The sequence below is a fragment of the Mya arenaria genome, chromosome 4 (assembly GCF_026914265.1).
Source record: "Mya arenaria isolate MELC-2E11 chromosome 4, ASM2691426v1".
Taxonomy (NCBI): Eukaryota; Metazoa; Mollusca; class Bivalvia; order Myida; family Myidae; genus Mya; species Mya arenaria.
Window position 1 is genome coordinate 73,572,814 of NC_069125.1, and position 20,777 is coordinate 73,593,590.

General features: G+C 37.2%; 1 protein-coding gene across 2 annotated transcripts in view; it reads left to right on the forward strand.

The window, feature by feature from the left end:
* Window positions 1-20,777, forward strand: part of LOC128231339 (GPI ethanolamine phosphate transferase 1-like) — a 46,087-nt gene that overhangs the window by 6,322 nt on the left and 18,988 nt on the right. For both annotated transcript variants that reach the window (XM_052944015.1, XM_052944014.1), the window contains exons 4-14: window positions 577-680; window positions 1,677-1,801; window positions 2,631-2,761; window positions 4,262-4,375; window positions 4,577-4,677; window positions 11,819-11,911; window positions 12,141-12,218; window positions 12,603-12,659; window positions 13,077-13,156; window positions 16,380-16,555; window positions 16,759-16,831. In XM_052944015.1, coding sequence (XP_052799975.1) covers window positions 577-680; window positions 1,677-1,801; window positions 2,631-2,761; window positions 4,262-4,375; window positions 4,577-4,677; window positions 11,819-11,911; window positions 12,141-12,218; window positions 12,603-12,659; window positions 13,077-13,156; window positions 16,380-16,555; window positions 16,759-16,831 — 1,132 coding nt within the window. The remainder of the gene's footprint in view (window positions 1-576; window positions 681-1,676; window positions 1,802-2,630; window positions 2,762-4,261; window positions 4,376-4,576; window positions 4,678-11,818; window positions 11,912-12,140; window positions 12,219-12,602; window positions 12,660-13,076; window positions 13,157-16,379; window positions 16,556-16,758; window positions 16,832-20,777) is intronic.

Genomic DNA, 20,777 nt, shown 5'->3' on the forward strand with positions numbered 1-20,777 from the left:
TTCAGAGATCTGTATGTAATATTATCTGTCATGATTTATTGCAATAGATATTTACACCCCAAAGATTGATATTTTTGTGCCTTTTATATGGAAAATAAACTAATATTAAATCATTTCCTAATTCGCAGGAGACTAGACAGCTTTTTCTTTTAACTGTAAAATTTCCCAATTTCGTCATTTTTACGACGCAAAATTTTCCAAAATGTACAGAAAAAGCCCTGAACTATATTAAGCCACTGGTCTTAATTTCTTTTAGTTTTTCCCATTCCTTCCCAAAAGTTAATGTGGTACCTTTCCCCATCATTGTGCAGAAAAGATTAAAAGGAAAAGTCCTTTTTGTTGTCCAAAAACAGCAGTATTCCTTCTGCAGCCATTCTGTTTTGAGTGCAGAACAGTTGAATTGATGCTATTGGACCTTTTCTAAAGATTGAATAACAAATGTTTTAAATGTAAAGAAAGTACAATCAAATTAACATATTTCAATTAGCCATCTCCCCACACCCAAACCCCACCCCTGTGACATTAAATAATTTTCTCCTGACCAACTGCTAGTGAAGTATTGTGTGTGTATTTCAGGGAACCAGGACCGGATGTTCTCAGATAAGTACCCAGGCCACATGAAGTACCTTGCTGGCATCAATGCTAAGGACATGGACACCTGGGTCTTTGATGAGTTTCAGGTACAATTACATTGACAAACTGCGAAACAAATTAAATAGAAATTGGAATGTGTTCAAGCTTGCAAAAATGTGTTGGATCAATTACTTCAACAATTTTTCGGAATTATTTTATTTTTGGGATACTGTTTGCAGCATTGCATGACACTTTTGTAAATATAATGGAAGCTTAATAGGGCCTCTCATTGGTAGTTGACATTCCTGATGGAAACAGAATATTTAACGAGGTTTTAGACATTGCTGTACCCGGGGTTTATTGATTAGTGATGATTTTTATAAGATAATCAATCCAGGTAGATTGGCTCTTACAATTCCTATTGGAGACCTGAGCTAGACTCATTGATCCAATTGAGCACATCTGATGGAGAGAATAAGCACCTTTTTGAAGAGGGTGGGAAGGAGGGCTAAAAATTTATTTAAAATATTGCCATTATTCAACTCAACTTTAGCACATTGAATTCACATGTTTAAGGAATAAAGACCTACACTGGTTTAATGATTATAAATAAAAAAAATCAATATAATCTGACAGGAGTGTAGTTAGACTGTTATAAATGTTAAACCTATGTTCAGTGTCAATGGCCTATTGCCTCCCAGTTTTAACCCATTTTGCAGTTTTTGCTTTTTTCTTTTGTAGCGGATGTAATGCATCTGCATATTTCTGTATTGCTAGCTACGCCCATGTTAATGATAGGCAAAAGTTTTGTTTATTTTTTTTCTGTTCTCATGAACATTAAGGAAAAATTGGCCTAGTTTTATTTATTAATTTCCTGGCATCTAATATTGTATAAAGTCATAATAATTAGTGGCATTATGGTTAACTTAATGAATAACAACGAAAAAGTAGGTGATTTTTGTAGGCAATTTTTTTTTTTTTTTTGGGGGGGGGGGGGGTCATTCTAAAAATCTGGCCAGAAAAAGTTTGTACATGTATATATAGTTAAACATGGGAGCCAAGGACAAACATGCATATTCTAAATGACCATTCTGCAATTGCAGAAGCTGTTCCTAGAAGCAAAGGAGGACACTACTCTGCAGAGCAAGCTGTCAAATGAGAGAATCCTGTTCTTTCTCCATCTGGGAGGCCTTGACCACAGCGGCTACATTGTCCGACCTTCGTCACCGTCAGTACCTCACAGTTGGGCTGCATTAATGGCCAACAATGTCATGTTTTAAAATGACTGCTGCTTTAATATTTGTAACTTGAAACATATTACTAGCAAGTTGTGTTTCAATATTTAAACACAATGTGTAAAATTGTATATAGAAGACATAAGACAAGGTTTGCATTTTTTGAGCAGAATGAATGAAATAATTGTTCTTTATATCCGAAAGCCAGTATTGATTGATTAGCAATCACCTTAAGTTTGTTGACTGAGTTATAATGTGGAACTCTACAGGAAAAAATACACACGCAGTAAATCAGAAAAGGGTAAACACACTATCTAGAGGAAATTATATAAGCAGTAAATCAGAAGAAGTTAAGAAATCTGCTTTAAACTGAAGTAAATAGATAAGAGCTTAAGTCAACAAAGTATGAAGTAAAAGTTACTGCACTTAACACATGAATTATTGAAATTATACACAGTTTAATAGCGCAAGTAATTAGTTATATTCTTTTAAACGTATATTCCATTCATGAGCATTGAGTATGAACTTAACTGTTGTCCAAACCTTACTTATTAGTTATTTTTATGGTACTTCTGGTCATGATTCTGATATGAAAATTAATTTTCTAAGAAAGCATTCTAATGTAGTATATATATAAGAAATAAACATGCACACTCTTTAAAATAGTAATATGTTTAAACAGCCCATGTTAGTAAGAAATTCTCGCTGACCAGTCCCATAGTGATATGGTGTGTAATCTCCCTGACCAGTCCTTTAGAGGTACGGTGTGTAATCTCTCTGACCAGTCCCATAGTGATATGGTGTGTACGGTAATATATTCAGGTCTTATCTGGAGCACATCCGGTTTGTTGATGATGGGGTACAAAAGTTGGTCTCAACAATGGAGCAGCACTACGGCAGTGACGGCAAGACTGCCTACGTCTTTACTTCTGATCACGGCATGACAGATTGGGGTGAGGAGCAGTTAATAAGTGTTCACATTCATGAATAAGAAAGTTTTGACCAGTAAATATAGCATGGTTTGAAGTTGCATTGTAAAACACTATTTACGCAGGGTATGTATTAAAGTGACATTTGCAAGTAAACAAGATGAGTTTACACATGGTTTTATTCCATTGCTGTCCGGGAATGTACATTCGATGTACCAAATATTTATTGTAATGTTTAAAAGTTCATTAAACTTAATGCTGTATTGCTTCAATAATGTGTTATTGTGGGTTTATTTCAATTCAGTGTTCTGTACTACTTTTTGAACTATGAAATACGAGATTACTCATAATGGTTTGATTTTTTGTCAGTGTGTAATTGTATACAAGCCAGGGGCTGATATTTGTACAGATTAAGTTCATTGTCATACTTAATGACCCAATGTGATATTGCTAAATATTTTCTTGAATGGAAGAGGATTATTGAAATGAATCAAATTGTTGGCCTAGATGCCAGAATATTATTGTTGTATGATTTTTGTTGGAAGGACTTCAAATGACTATTATTTCCATGGTGTTTGTCTTAGTCATAATTCAGACTTTCAAGGGGCCCTTCTTTTTCTACTTTTCCCTACTTTTTTGTTAGGCTCCTATTTTTTCTTTAAAAAGCCCTACTATCCCTACTTTTTTGTGTAAATTGTTCGAGAAATAATAGAAAAGTTTCCACTAAATGCATTGATTGAAATAATCTAAATCTTGGTATTAATAAAAAGCTATTTCTAGTATTTTTATGCCCCCCTTTGAAGAAGACGGTATATTGCTTTGCACATGTCGGTCAGTCAGTCGGTAGGTCGGTCTGTCTGCCGGTCCGTCGGTAGACCAAAGCTTGTCCGAGTGATAACTCAATAATTCCTTGAGGTATGGTCATCAAACTTGACATTTAGGTTTTGGGTGAACAGTTGAAGACTCTTATGGATTTTGAGGTCATAGAGTCAAAGGTCATGGTCATAACTCATATTCATCATTAAAATTTTGACATATTTACTTATTCCCTGCTGATAAGAGTATACGTTTTTATCTGCAAATATCAGTCATCATTTAAACATGATTAAAAACTATACCTACTATCCTCACACTTTGAATAAGTAAAACAGCCCTACTATCCGTACTTTTTGCTCTTAATATCCCTATTTTACCTTACTTTTAAAAAAAACCCCACCTATATATATATCCCTACTTTTTTGTTATTGGTCATTTGAAAGCCTGCATAATTAGTCAATTGTATAATTGTTAGATATTATATAATCACTTAAGTGTCTATTTCCTGTGCATAAACCAGTACTGTGGTGGGGATGGAACCCACACTTAGGGTAAGAGGTGAACTTCTATACCACAAGACTACGTTCTACCTCAAAACAGTTGATACATTTACAAGTACAGTTTTGAGACTATTGAAGTTACCACAAAGATCATTATAAGAAACAGACCTCTGGTCATTGTTATATGAAGATGTGCATATTTTTGCAGGAGCCCATGGGGATGGAACTGCAGATGAAACCCTTACCCCACTCATTGTTTGGGGCCCTGGTCTCAGAAAACCTTCCACTGAAACTACCAAGTATGCTGACGGGCTCTCAGAAGGTAAAAACATATATTTGTAGTATGCCTTGATTATTGTTTTTTTAACTAATATGTAAGATAATGTATGAAATTCAAAAATTTGGCAAACTTAATGTCTTTGTCATATATTAATTTAAGAGCTAATGACAAAACTGACTTTTATGGCTAGACCACCTTAATTAATATCATCCAGTTTTAAAAAATGTGTTTTGTGATTTTCAGCCTGGGGTTTGCAGGATATCAGGCGTACAGATATTAACCAGGCGAGCATGGCCGGCCTGCTGGCAGCACTTGTTGGTATTCCCTTTCCCAAAAATGCAGTGGTGAGTTTCCTAATTCTAAACCTTTATGTCTACAAGTGGGACCATGCTTCACCATAACCCCATACTGCAACTGGCCAACTTAATGTGTCAAAGTGGGGCCATGCTGTATCATAATATGCTGGGAAACTGGAATGATATGGTAGTGTCATGGTTAAACAATTAAGAACATAACAATAAGGCGTTCAATTCATTCCATTGTGGATTTGTTTCTGTTCAGAAGAAGACATGGGGCTCTTTCAAAAGGCCCTTTAAACTATACACTTAAGTACAGCAGTGTGTTCAGTTGTTTGCGGTGAACGTTTGCTGTTTGGTTCCCCGCTTGCAGTGTATGCTTGGGTTGCTTACTGAGTGTTGTATTCTACCCAACAAAATTAAATCAGTCTTCACTATGGGCCAAACTGTTTTAGTGCACATAAGCTAGGCTTCAATGTAGTACAGTCACACAAGACTGTTTACAAATTTAAACCTGTTGTATAAGTTTGCTTTTTGGAGACATTGACAGCCACTGAGGCAGTAACTTTCTTATGGTATCAATTTATCTAGCAGATAGGTAATATTATATTACGTCTTTCATGTAGAGTTTTGATACATTTTTCTCTACATTTTGATGTATTTGCAAAACTTTGCCATTACCTGAATAGTTTTCAAATACATTTAAATACTTCATCAAAACAGATAGAAATGTGTGACAAATAACTTTTTATTTCCTTGATCACAAAAAGTAGCTTACAATCAAAATTATAACACTATCTTTCAGATCAATATATTTTATTGAACGGAAAGAAGCATGTTTAGGTTATTTATATATAGCATTTGCTTCATAATAAAGGGAGGACTGTTTACGGGTTTGTCATGGCAGTGACGGCAAACTGTGACTGGGTTTGAGAATGGGAACAGTCAGTTTGTTTGGAAGCCTACATCCGGGGCCGTCACATTATTTAATGCGCTGAGACAATTGGCACTGATGGCTCTGATGTCAATTTGAGGGATGAAAGCGAAAAGGTTCAATCATCTACTTTATATTTAATGTCACTAAGAACCTTTTCGCATTCATCCCTCGTATTGTTCTAATTATTGTTCTAATTATTGTTCTAATTATACATCTGAATAAAGACATAGATATAAATACTTTAATAAGATTATAAAACACATAAGCTTCTTACTTACTGACATTTTCAAATTTGTAACACAGAATACTTTTAATCCCCTCTATTTTTCATAACAGTATTTTTTATTCATATGCGTTTTTTATTTGGATTTTATGCTTGCTATTTTCATATTTTTGGTTTAATTCCATTCTTAGTTTTCATAGAATTTGACTTGAAATTAAGCCATTTTTTCACTTAGTTGAATTCTTTCATTAAGATGCTTTATGAATACAGCTTGTGGTTTCTTAATTACATGTTTTTATATGAACTTACCCTGCCGGTTACAGTAATGTTCTGCAAACCAGACATTATGATAATATGTAAACTCCAGTAATTGCTTGCCAATGTCAGTACACCATGACTGTATTGCTTGTCAATGTCAGCACAGCATGACTGTATTGCTTGCCACTGTCAGTACAGCATGAGTGTATTGCTTGCCAATGTAGTACAGCATTAGTGTATTGCTTGCCAATGTAGTACAGCATGAGTGTATTGCTTGCCAATGTAGTACAGCATGAGTGTATTGCTTGCCAATGTAGTACAGCATGAGTGTACGTATTGCTTGCCAATGTAGTACAGCATGAATGTATTGCTTGCCAATGTAGTACAGCATGAGTGTATTGCTTGCCAATGTAGTACAGCATGAGTGTATTGCTTGCCAATGTCAGTACAACATGAGTGTATTGCTTGCCAATGTAGTGCAACATGAGTGTATTGCTTGCCAATGTTGTACAGCATGACTGTATTGCTTGCCAATGTCAGTACAGCATGAGTGTATTGCTTGCCAATGTCGGTACAGCATGAGTGTATTGCTTGCCAATGTAGTACTGCATGAGTGTATTGTTTGCCAATGTAGTACAGCATGAGTGTATTGCTTGCCAATGTAGTACAACATGAGTGTGTTGCTTGCCAATGTAGTACAGCATGACTGTGTTGCTTGCCAATGTCAGTACAGCATGAGTGTATTGCTTGCCAATGTCAGTACAGCATGAGTGTATTGCTTGCCAATGTCAGTACAGCACGACTGTATTGCTTGCCAATGTAGTACTGCATGAGTGTATTGCTTGCCAATGTCAGTACAGCATGAGTGTATTGCTTGCCAATGTAGTACAGCATTAGTGTATTGTTTGCCAATGTTGTACAGCATGACTGTATTGCTTGCCAATGTCAGTACAGCATGAGTGTATTGCTTGCCAATGTAGTACAGCATGAGTGTATTGCTTGCCAATGTCAGTACAGCATGGGTGTATTGCTTGCCAATGTCAGTACAGCATGAGTGTATTGCTTGCCACTGTCAGTACAGCATGACTGTATTGCTTGCCAATGTCAGTTCAGCATGAGTGTATTGCTTGCCAATGTCAGTACAGCCTGACTGTATTGCTTGCCAATGTAGTACAGCATGAGTGTATTGCTTGCCAATGTCAGTACAGCATGAGTGTATTGCTTGCCAATGTCAGTACAGCCTGACCGTATTGCTTGCCAATGTCAGTACAGCCTGACTGTATTGCTTGCCAATGTCTGTTGTGGTGTAATTTAATCCTGCAAACATTTTTTTATTTATTTTTCAAATGAAAAGACAGTGATTTAAAAAAAATATCTCAAATATGTTGTCTTATAACTGCTTACTTAGTGGATTGTTAGGGAAGGTTGACATCCTTAGCCAAGCGTAAAATTGTTCTGATAAAGTGCTTTAACAATATTTACAATATAACCAGTTGACCCACAATACATACCTCATGTTTAATACTTAAGAATTGGGGTAAGATGATATCTTATCGCTGAGAGCACGATCTTATCTATGTTAAGAACAAAAAGGGTTAAATTCACTTCATTCACTCCTCAGACCTTTTAATCATGAGGATTTTACCCCTTATTCCATCACCTTGTGTCATAAGGATGATCGAGTTGTAACATTTAGAGTGAACATTGTATTTTTATTCTAATTTATTCTGAATCTTACCGAAGTTTATACTTCTTCTCTACCAATTCCAAACATCATTTATGAGACAAAACAAACTAAATAAGTACTGGATTGAAAAGGGCTGGTTTAAGTTCACCGCAAGATTTATTAATGTGATTTAAATGGTTATCATTTAACCGTATAGTGAATGTTAAAAGCCTATAAAGTTGGGCAGACATCAACGTCCCATTTGCTGGGAAATATTATTCGATTGGTCCCAAAAATATTTTTTGTTATTTTAAAAAGGGACATTAAGAGCAGACATTGGTACATACACATCAACATTTTAATAAACAGCATCAGTGGGTGTTACCTTTTCAAAAGTATTTAATGTATAACATATTTATATGGATACCAAAACCAAGTTACCCTTCAAACCCTTCAAACAATTATATATCAGCATATTCATAATTTATAATGAAGAGATTGAGTCAGTGATCTATGGTATTTGTGAAATATAATCATTTTTTTGGCTCGACTATTCGAAGAATAAGGAGAGCTATACTTCTCACCCAAGGGTCACACCTTGGTTAAGGTTTTGCATGTAAGCACCTTTAAGTCATAATCTCAGTAAATACATCATGTATTGCATTGAAACTTTAGATATCCATTCCCAACTATCTAACCTACTAAATTAATGAAGTTAGATAACACTTATTTGAATTTAATGCAAATAATGAGCCTTTATTATTTGACTTAGAAATTCTGGTTAAGGTTTTGTATGTATAAGCACACATACGTTAATATTTCAGCAACTACTTAATGTATTGCATTAAGACTTTATACAATGGTACTCAACCATCCAACCTACTTAATTAACCAAGTTAGATAACACTTGTTTGCATTTAATGCAAATAATTGCCCTTTATTATTCGACTTAGAAATTCTGGTTAAGGTTTTGCATGTTAGCACACATAGGTTTATATCTCAGCAACTACTTGATGTATTGCAATGAGACTTTATACAATGGTACATAACCATCCAACCTACTTAATTAACCAAGTTAGATAACTCTAGTTTGCATTTAATGCAAAATAAATGCCCTTTGTTATTCAACATAGAAATTCTTGTTAAGATTTTGCATGTAACCACATTTTAGTCAATATCTCAGCAAATACATCATGCATTGCATTGAAACTTTAGATATGTATTCCTAACTATCTAACCTACTAAATTAATGAAGTAAGATAACCCTTTGTAAATATAATGCAAATTATGAGCCTTTATTATTTGACTTGGAAGTTCTGGTTAAGGTTTTGCATGTAAGCACACATAGGTTAATATCTCAGCAACTACTTCATGTATTGCAATGAGACTTTATACAATGGTACTCAACCACCCAACCTACTTGAATAACCAAGTTAGATAACTGTATTTTGCACATAATGGCCCTTTATTTCAGGTTAAAATTTTGTATGTAACAACATTTATGTTAATATCTTAGCAAATACATCATGTATTGCATTGAAATCTAATCTAATTTTACAGTGATCCATGTTTCGCCAAAACTTTTCAATCCTTACAATGAAAAGCGGCGGAATAGTCGAGCGCGCTGTCTATGTGACAGCTCTTGTTAAATGAACTATAGTACAATGTAATAATATTTTCAGTAATACCTGTAATAAACTCTTGTGTAAGAGTGTCATGTTTTGTTTTGTCTATGATTTACTGAGCTGTACATTAAAGTGTAACCTTTATTAAGAATATAATACAAAAACAAATGTTTGATGCAGGCTCATGTTTAAACATTATTTTAAGATCCAGCTTTTATACAGAAGAACATGTTGTTTCATGCTAAACTAGAGCTAGTTGTATTTAATGTGTGAGTGAACGTTGAATAAAATCAAACACTTGTTCTGTCTAAAACATGATAATCTTACATTGAAATGTTTGAAAAGTACATTTATGCTATTACAGCTTGCAGATAGTTAAAGATTTAATAGGATATTTATTTTTTACATGAAATGAATGTTCTCTTTTCTAAAGATGCCTCCTTTCTGAACTAAAGAATTAATTTTAATATTAGCGTATTTGCTTTGATCACTTATCCTGTATTTAAAGATTGCGCCAACAAAAAATGGGCACGTTAATGCTCTTCATTTGGTCGGTATGTTATCTTGGCGATAACTGTATCAGTGCTTATGAAATTGGATATCCCTTAAATGACAAGTAAAATATTCACAATGATGTGCTGGCTCTGTATTCAAGAACATCTTGAGTCTGAGATTGAGAGGCTTTATATTTGTTATCATTAAAGTCAAATGATAAAAGCAAGACAATGCATTAAAATTAAAACAAAAACAAAAAAGTTTTGGCATCAATCTTTATTGTGTGCTTTTAAGCAGGCTTTAAAGGCCAATATGATACTGACATGACATTATGTCACATATTAAATTGTGACTGTGGAGTAAATGCACAAAGTCTGCCATTGTTGATGCTCATGATGGGCAAATTATCCTCCCCTCAGTTAGTTAACTCGAGACCATTATCTTTGCTTGTGGCTTTCTGAATTGTGATAAAATTGGTTAGGGTTTTCCAATTTGAGTGGAGTAGATTTTTCAAGCTGTATTCATTTTCTTTATTTCGGTATCATTGACATATGATATTGAGAGTGCTACAGATACATGTATTATATTTAAGACCTGTTTCTATGAATGCTGAAAATAAGTCATGTGTAATGGAGATCTTATTGTCCCCCGGCCGTGTAATCATGACATTATAAGGAACCAGATCTGATACTTAAATGTAATAAGAATCAACTTGAATTGATTGCCAATAATTAAGACAGCAGAAGTAAGGATAAACACTTCCCAGTATTCTTGGACAGTTTCAGGCTTGAATCAATTGAATTAAACTGGAGACCACAAGAAAAATCGTTGTAATGGTAAAATTCTGGTCTGTTTCCTTAACTTTGTATGTTTGTATTATTTTTATTTTCTTGCGACCTAAGTCATTGTAGAAGTTTGTTGATGTCCATTGTGTATTTGACTTATATCAACCAACAGGTTGTCTGCGGTATTTCACAGGAGAACGTCATAGTTATTCTGAAGTTAAACTTTGTGTGACCAATTGTTTAATAAATATTATATTGTTGTTTTTATAAAAAAAATGGAAAATCTGATTCTTTGACAGCTAGGAAATACAGATTTAAACATATGCCCATAGGAGGCATTTCAAATTGCTTTGTCAACAATATCACATGCTTTAACTTCATCACTGTCATCTTGTTTTATGACTATCACGTCATTGGCCATGTGACGCTAATTATCTTTCAAGTGAAGTCATTTTAACACAAATAAGACTTGATGACATTAAATTATTCTCTGTCTGTCTAGGAATTGATTATCAAACACCATTGCCAGGCATTTTGCTGGGAATAGACTCTTCTTGTAAATGTTTTTTTAACGTAGATGAGGTGACTTATATAACTAGACTAGGAGCGCGCTTGACAAGTATAGTTATAGTCACTGTTAAAGCCTTACCTATAATGATCATGATGATTGTAGCCGGGCGATAATGAGCCCGAGGGAGAATGAACTGTGGCAATTTCTCCTACATCATTATTGTTATCTGTAAACATCATGTGCTGTGTTTCCACCAGCAGTTATCTCTTTGTTACATGCAGTAAATCAATTTCACTTCATTTAAAAAAGCAACAACAGACAATTACTGTCATGTGTGTTTTGATCACACTGTCACATTTGTGGAATCAAACCATTACATGATACAAAACAATATACATCAATGTTATAAAACAGTACTGTCACTGTGTATTTTCTTTTCTTTTCTAAAACATACTTATTTTTTAGGATTTTACTGGTTCTTAATGGCTGTGCAGATGAGAACGCTTAATATATTAATAAGTCCCATGTTTAGGACTATCGCCCTTCAATGTGTGGTTTCTTGTGCAGTGGCTTAAGCAATGTCCTTGAATGAATGTCACTGTAAGATTGATAAGTATGCCAGTTTTTAAAATTGAAGAGCTAACAGATTGAATGTTATGTATTTTGACTTCAGTATATGTTCGTTACAGTTGCCCATGCCAGACAATGTGTTTGATGTGAGTGATGAAGAGATGGCTCAGATGTTGTATGCTAACCTCCAGCAGCTCCTGGCCCAGGTTCAGGTATGTGCTCACTTACTGAATCATATCACACAGTAATTTGTTTCACCAAGTAATGTCTTACTAAAACAGTAGGTGGTATTGGCATTGAATGGTTGTGCTATGTATTTGAATTGCTATGAGTAATAATGCTAGCATTATATTTTAAACAAACGTAATGTAACATACAGAACTCTATGTTACTTTTCATGAGTCTTGTTAAATGAGCATGTTATCTTTATAAATTATATAGGGCATGCGTGAGGAGCGTGAGACGAGGTCCATCAAGTTTGCCTTCACTCCCTTCCAGCCCCTCTCCGCCGGAACTCTGGTAAGCCTGCCTTGCACACTAAAAGTCATGGGTTGAATGCAAATGGTCTCACAAATACCTGTTTCTATCCACTTCAGGAAACAGTGAAACCAGGGTTGATTTCATAAGCTACAAATCTATCAGATTTGGTCACAAGCGAAAGAAATAAGTGAAACTGAATCCTGGTTGGCCGGGGTATGGAACCTCAATTTAATAAGAGGCCTGTTTATATAATTGAAACTTTATTGTAAAAGCCTTAACATTGAACAAATCATAAGCCTTATGGGTATATCCAGCCTGTGTTATATGTGTATTTTTATTGTATGAAGGAGTTTTACTTTATAGAAGCAATAATGTTATTAAGCTATAAACTGTTGTTGTAAAGATAATGGTGTTTGTTTTCAGGAAGATATTAAAGACAGGATATCTCGACAGCTTGCCAGTAAGCAGTTCAAGGAAGCAGTAAGTTCACAATTGTCATCTTGGTTTTGTTTCACAATTAACCAAATGAAAAACATGTAAGGTATTATATAGACACCTTATATATAATAAGTATGTCAATAATAAATCTGGAGGCATTATTAGTTCATTATTTTGAGAAAACAGTACTGTATTTTAGTACACATTACAGATGATTAAAGATAATTAACATTTTGCTCAGATAGCATTAAAGTGCTTCTCAGGAAAAACCCAGAATGTTCCAAGAAAAACAATATTGATTTTAAGTTAACAGTATCTCTATGGCAATTTTTTTGATCTCTCCTTTACCATTAAATGAATGTGAACACTTTCAATATCACAAGCAAGCGCCTGACATGATAATGTGGTATTGGTTGACAGGAGTATCAGGTGTGTGAGTGGTGTTTTGTTTGCTTGTAGATACAGGAGTGCCAACAAAGCATCAGCCTGGCTCTGAGAGGCATCCGATACTACACAACATATGACCGAAACCATTTGTGGTGAGTTGTCCATCAGAAAGGAGTACTTACTAGCCAAGATATTGAATATTAAATTTTTAATAGCAAGTATATTTTTTTTACCTGTATTAATTAAACATGTTTGAAACTAATTGCTTCTGCCAATGTCTGACTAAAAATGTATCAAGCAGATGATTTTTTAAATTTAAGCAAGTGTAATTTTTAAGTTGTCATTTCGCAGAAAAAGGTAGAGGTATTGAAAAAACTTTGAAGTCAGCGTCTGTGTCCCAAAATTGATCGTTGCCTATAAAAAACATTCAAGTCATTTACATGCTTCAAATAGCCATTCAAGACATTTAAATGCTTTAAATAGCCATTCAAGACATTTACATGCTTCAGATAGCCATTCAAATAATTTACATGCTTAATAGCCATTCAAGACGTATACATGCTTAATAGCCATTGAAGTCATTCACATGCTTCAAATAGCCATTCAAGTCATTTACATGCTTAATAGCCATTGAAGTCATTCACATGCTTCAAATAGCCATTCAAGTCATTTACATGCTTAATAGCCATTCAAGACATTCACATGCTTAATAGCCATTCAAGACATTCACATGCTTAATAGCCATTCAAGTCATTCACATGCTTAATAGCCGTTCATGTCATTCACATGCTTAATAGCCATTCAAGTCATTCACATGCTTAATAGCCATTCATGTCATTCACATGCTTAATAGCCATTCAAGTCATTTTCATGCTTAATAGTCATTCAAGACATTCACATGCTTAATAGCAATTCAAGTCATTAACATGCTTAATAGCCATTCAAGTCATTCACATGCTTAATAGCCATTCATGTCATTCACATGCTTAATAGCCATTCAAGACATTCACATGCTTAACAGCCATTCAAGACATTCACATCTTAATAGCCATTCAAGTCATTCACATTTTTAATAGCCATTCATGTCATTCACATGCTTAATAGCCATTCAAGTCATTTACATGCTTAATAGCCATTCAAGACATTCACATGCTCAGGGATAATTCTATGTAAGATTTTAAATGAGAGAATTGCTCCCATTTGTCCAAAATTGGTGAGAGAATTTTAATTTCAGTGAGATTTTTATAATACATGGATAACGCAGTGAAAAATTAATGCATAACAGTAACTTTATTCATAAATATCAATACGGTATATTTACAAATTTACAATATATAGATATATAGATATGATATATACATTTGTTTGACTAGAAGAAAACACTTGTTAACAGTTCCGACATCATGAACATTCATACTCATCATACTTGAGCAAAAAATAGGATTTAGCCATTTTAGCTGATAGGTGCATTGACTTTTTTGGGGGGAGATGAAGGCTTTCCATTTTTGTTTTCATCTGAAGCTGGTATTTTATTTTGGTCCAGAGACTTTTTTCAAGGAATGCAAACAACGTTTTCTGATTTGACATTTTGACGCTTCCGATATTGTAGACGCCTTTAAAATGCAGTGGTAACCCATGTAAACAAAATTATTCCGGGTCGCAAAAACAAGTGCGTGGACGATATCGATTAAAACATTCGATAACACAAATGCGTTCAATGTAGGGGAGGCAATTCGTCCGTAATTCAATTAATATAAACAAAAAGCCATCAGCGATTACGATGCTTTATTTTGAAAAACAACAAAAGGGAAAAGATGCAAAATACACAAACTGCGATCAAGCGCGAGAATATCTCGCATTTATATGATTTGGATGCGATTTGAGCGATTTTTATGCGAGAAATCGCGGAAATCGCTTACTAGAATTATCCCTGCATGCTTAATAGCCATTCAAGTCATTTACATGCTTAATAGCCATTCAAGACATTTACATGCTTAATAGCCATTCAATACTTTTACATGCTTAATAGCCATTCAAGTCATTTACATGTTTAATAGCCATTCAAGTCATTTACATGCTTAATAGCCATTCAAGTCATTTACATGCTTAATAGCCATTCAAGTCATTTATATGCTTAAAGCTGCACTCTCACAAATTGAACGTTTTGACAACTTTTTTATTTTTTGTCTTGGAACGAGCCAATTTGTATGAAAATGCATGGAAACCAGTTATATAAGACTGCTGACAATAATTAAGATCGCAGATTTTTACATTCAAGTTCAAAAATTGATGTTTTATGCATTTTTCTTAAACCATTAGTAATGGTTTAAGCCATAAAACATTAATTTTCGAACAGAAATATGAAAATCTGCAGTCTGATCTTTTGTCAGCCATCTTTTATCATTGGTTTGCAGATAATTATGCAAAAATTTGCCCTTTCCAAGACAAAAAAAAGTTGTAAGTTTGGTATATCTGTAAGAGTGCAGCTTTAATAGCCATTCAAGACATTTACATGAAACTGTGTACACATGTGTGCCAATATAAGCACTCATTGCAGGGCCAATATCTCTCACTTTAATAATTGCTGAGTGATGCCCTTTTTAGAGAAAAATAAACTACAGGGAGTGTTTGCATCTGCTTGTGGGGATCTCTTTTCATTCTATCTCTGTATTATGCTATCTCTGTGTCATGATACTTCTGTGTAAAGCTTTCTTTGTGTCATGATATCTCTGTGTAAAGCTATCTCTGTCTAAAGCTATCATTGAGTAAAGCTATCTCTGTGTAAAGCTATCTTTGAGTAAAGCTATCTCTGTGTAAAGCTATCTTTGAGTAAAGCTATCTCTGTGTAAAGCTATCTTTGAGTAAAGCTATCTCTGTGTAAAGCTATCATTGAGTAAAGCTATCTCTGTGTAAAGCTATCTTTGAGTAAAGCTATCTCTGTCTAAAGCTATCTTTGAGTAAAGCTATCTCTGTGTAAAGCTATCTTTGAGTAAAGCTATCTCTGTCTAAAGCTATCTCTGTGTAAAGCTATCTCTGTGTAAAGCTATCTCTGTCTAAAGCTATCTTTGAGTAAAGCTATCTCTGTGTAAAGCTATCTCTCTGTCATGATATCTCTGTTTAAAGCTATCTCTGTGTAAAGCTATCTTTTTGTCATGATATCTCTGTGTAAAGCTACCAGTTTTGTCATGATATCTCTGTGTAACACTATGTCTGTGTCATGATATCTCTGTATAAAGCTATCTCTGTGTCATGATATCTCTGTGTAAAGCTGCCAGTTGTGTCATTATCTCAATACCTTCCATACTGTTACCATGCATTAAAGGCTTTACCTAATTTTGTTTATTTATGCCTAATTTCATGATAAAACCTCTACAGGTTCGCAGTTGTGAGTGGATATGTAGGATGGATGGTGTATCTGGTGTCACTGATGTTTGAGGAGAATGATGTTTCAGCATCAATGCCATACCCTGCCCAACTGTCTCGTCGCTACAAGGCTGGCATCATATTTTTCTTCCTTCTCCTGGCAGTCATCACTTTTGTTGTCCTCTTCGGTTAGTCAAGCATAGTGAAACCATAACTTTCAGATAACACTGGTTTGTATTGCCAAATAAAAGGTACTTGTTTATGTTTATGTATATATATAGATTTTAACATGTTTCCATGTATGTTCACTTCATGGTGTTCCAAAGTATGTTTGTAGAAGTTAACCTGTTAATGCCACTACTATTTTGAAAGAGTTGATGTTGTATTACAGTGCAGCATACAGTATGGACCCAGTACATCTATGTTCTTCTGCCATACCCAATATGGCTGGCAGTGTGTCTAAGGCAAGTTCTAGATCAAGTTCTGATAAACTCTTATGTAACTTACTACGGCAGTTTAATACAAACATGAATTTAGAAATGTTCTGAATTATACATTGATTTTATAATTATGTCTCCCCCTCTCTGGGGGAGACATATTGTTTTTGCCCTGTCCGTCAGTCCGGTAGTCCGTCAGTCCGTACGTCACACTTCTTTTCCGATCGATAACTGGAAAACCGCATGACCTAGGATCACCAAACTTGGTAGGGAGGTTGGTCGTGAGGTGTAGAGGATCCCTATTGTTTTTGGGGTCACTAGGTCAAAGGTCAAGGTCGCGGCGACCCCCAATATAAAAAACATTTCTGCTCAAAATCTTGAGAACGGTTTGACCTAGGTTCACCAAACTTGGTTGGGAGGTTGGTCATGAGGTGTAGAAGATCCCTATTGTTTTTGGGGTCACTAGGTCAAAGGTCAAGGTCGCGGCGACCCCCAATGTAAAAAACATTTCCGCTCAATATCTTGAGAATGGTTTGACCTAGGTTCACCAAACTTGGTAGGGAGGTTGGTCATGAGGTGTAGAGGATCCCTATTGTTTTTGGGGTCACTAGGTCAAAGGTCAAGGTCGCGGCGACCCCCAATATAAAAAACATTTCTGCTCAAAATCTTGAGAACGGTTTGACCTAGGTTCACCAAACTTGGTAGGGAGGTTGGTCATGAGGTGTAGAAGATCCCTATTGTTTTTGGGGTCACTAGGTCAAAGGTCAAGGTTGCGGCGACCCCCAATGTAAAAAACATTTCCGCTCAATATCTTGAGAATGGTTTGACCTAGGTTCACCAAACTTGGTAGGGAGGTTGATCATGAGGTTTAGAAAACTCCTATATTTTGGGGGGTCACAAGGTCAAAGGTCAACCTCGCTGTGACCTCTAATGTAAAAAAAGTATTTCCGTGCAATATCAGGAGAATGCTTTGTTCGTTTCCGATCGATAACTTGAAAACCGCATGACCTAGGATCACCAAACTTGGTAGGGAGGTTGGTCGTGAGGTGTAGAGGATCCCTATTGTTTTTGGGGTCACTAGGTCAAAGGTCAAGGTCGCGGCGACCCCCAATATAAAAAACATTTCTGCTCAAAATCTTGAGAACGGTTTGACCTAGGTTCACCAAACTTGGTAGGGAGGTTGGTCGTGAGGTGTAGAGGATCCCAATTGTTTTTGGGGTCACTAGGTCAAAGGTCAAGGTCGCGGCGACCCCCAATATAAAAAACATTTCTGCTCAAAATCTTGAGAACGGTTTGACCTAGGTTCACCAAACTTGGTAGGGAGGTTGGTCGTGAGGTGTAGAGGATCCCAATTGTTTTTGGGGTCACTAGGTCAAAGGTCAAGGTCGCGGCGACCCCCAATATAAAAAACATTTCTGCTCAAAATCTTGAGAATGGTTTGACCTAGGTTCACCAAACTTGGTAGGGAGGTTGGTCATGAGGTGTAGAAGATCCCTATTGTTTTTGGGGTCACTAGGTCAAAGGTCAAGGTCGCGGCGACCCCCAATGTAAAAAACATTTCCGCTCAATATCTTGAGAATGGTTTGACCTAGGTTCACCAAACTTGGTAGGGAGGAAGTACAAATTTCATGTCCATCATTGATTATTTCTCACCTACGACCACACAATGGGGGAGACATGCGCTTTTTCAAAAAAGCAATCTCTAATTTTCTCTGATTTGTGATGAAAGAATTATGGTATTGTCATAGCTTTGGTGCCAGTGTTGTTGGCTGCACCTGGGCGTTACCAGTATGATAGTGGTCCCCCAGGCTGCACCTAGTATGACATTGGTCCCAGGCTGCACCTGGGAGTATGATATTGGTCCCAGGCTGCACCTAGTATGGCATTGGTCCCAGGCTGCACCTAGTATGACATTGGTCCCAGGCTGCACCTAGTATGGCATTGGTCCCAGGCTGCACCTAGTATGACATTGGTCCCAGGCTGCACCTAGTATGGCATTGGTCCCAGGCTGCACCTAGAATGACATTGATCCCAGGCTGCACCTAGTATGGCATTGGTCCCAGGCTGCACCTAGTATGACATTGGTCCCAGGCTGCACCTAGTATGGCATTGGTCCCAGGCTGCACCTAGTATGACATTGGTCCCAAGCTGCACCTAGTATGGCATTGGTCCCAGGCTGCACCTAGTATGACATTTGTCCCAAGCTGCACCTAGTATGACATTGGTCTCAGGCTGCACCTAGTATGGCATTGGTCCCAGGCTGCACCTAGTATGACATTGGTCCCAGGCTGCACCTAGTATGGCATTGGTCCCAGGCTGCACCTAGTATGACATTGGTCCCAGACTGCACCTAGTATGACATTGGTCCCAGGCTGCACCTAGTATGACATTGGTCCCAGGCTGCACCTGGGAGTAGGATAATGGTCCCAGGCTGCACCTAGTATGACATTGGTCCCAGGTTGCACCTAGTATGACATTGGTCCCAGGCTGCACCTAGTATGACATTGGTCCCAGGCTGCACCTAGTATGACATTGGTCCCAAGCTGCACCTAGTATGACATTGGTCCCAGGCTGCACCTAGTATAACATTAGGTCCCAGGCTGCACCTGGGAGTAAGATATTGGTCCCAGGCTGCACCTAGTATGACATTGGTCCCAGGCTGCACCTGGGAGTAGGATATTTGTCCCAGGCTGCATCTAGTATGGCATTGGTCCCAGGCTGCACCTAGTATGGCATTGATCCCAGGCTGCACCTGGGAGTAAGATATTGGTCCCCCAGGCTGCACCTAGTGTGACATTGGTCCCAGGCTGCACCTAGTATGGCATTGGTCCCAGGCTGCACCTAGTATGACATTGGTCCCAAGCTGCACCTAGTATGGCATTGGTCCCAGGCTGCACCTAGTATGACATTGGTCCAAAGCTGCATCTAGTATGACATTGGTCCCAGGCTGCACCTAGTATGACATTGGTCCCAGGCTGCACCTAGTATGGCATTGGTCCCAGGCTGCACCTAGTATGACATTGGTCCCAGGCTGCACCTAGTATGACATTGGTCCCAGGCTGCACCTAGTATGACATTGGTCCCAGGCTGCACCTGGGAGTAGGATATTGGTCCCAGGCTGCACCTAGTATGACATTGGTCCCAGGTTGCACCTAGTATGACATTGGTCCCAGGCTGCACCTAGTATGACATTGGTCCCAGGCTGCACCTAGTATGACATTGGTCCCAAGCTGCACCCAGTATGACATTGGTCCCAGGCTGCACCTAGTATAACATTGGTCCCAGGCTGCACCTGGGAGTAGGATATTGGTCCCAGGCTGCACCTAGTATGACATTGGTCCCAGGCTGCACCTGGGAGTAGGATATTGGTCCCAGGCTGCACCTAGTATGGCATTGGTCCCAGGCTGCACCTGGGAGTAAGATATTGGTCCCAGGTTGCACCTAGTATGGCATTGGTCCCAGGCTGCACCTAGTATGGCATTGATCCCAGGCTGCACCTGGGAGTAAGATATTGGTCCCCCAGGCTGCACCTAGTGTGGCATTGGTCCCAGGCTGCACCTAGTATGGCATTGGTCCCAGGCTGCACCTGGGAGTAAGATATTGATCCCAGGCTGCACCTAGTATGGCATTGGTCCCAGGCTGCACCTGGGAGTAAGATATTGGTCCCGGGCTGCACCTGGGTGTATGATATTGGTTCCAGGCTGCACCTGGGAGTAAGATATTGGTCCCAGGCTGCACCTGGGTGTATGATATTGGTCCCAGGCTGCACCTGGGAGTATGACATTGGACCCAGGCTGCACCTTGGAGTATGATATTGGATATCAGATTTAAGTTATGCCCATTGTTAGTCTGAAAGAAAAACAGACAAGAATTGGCATGTCAGTTTGTTAAACCACAATAATATGAAAGTCTGGTTTGCTCATCACGCGTTCTAAGCAAGTGTTTCCTACGAGTATCTTATTACAACCGTAGT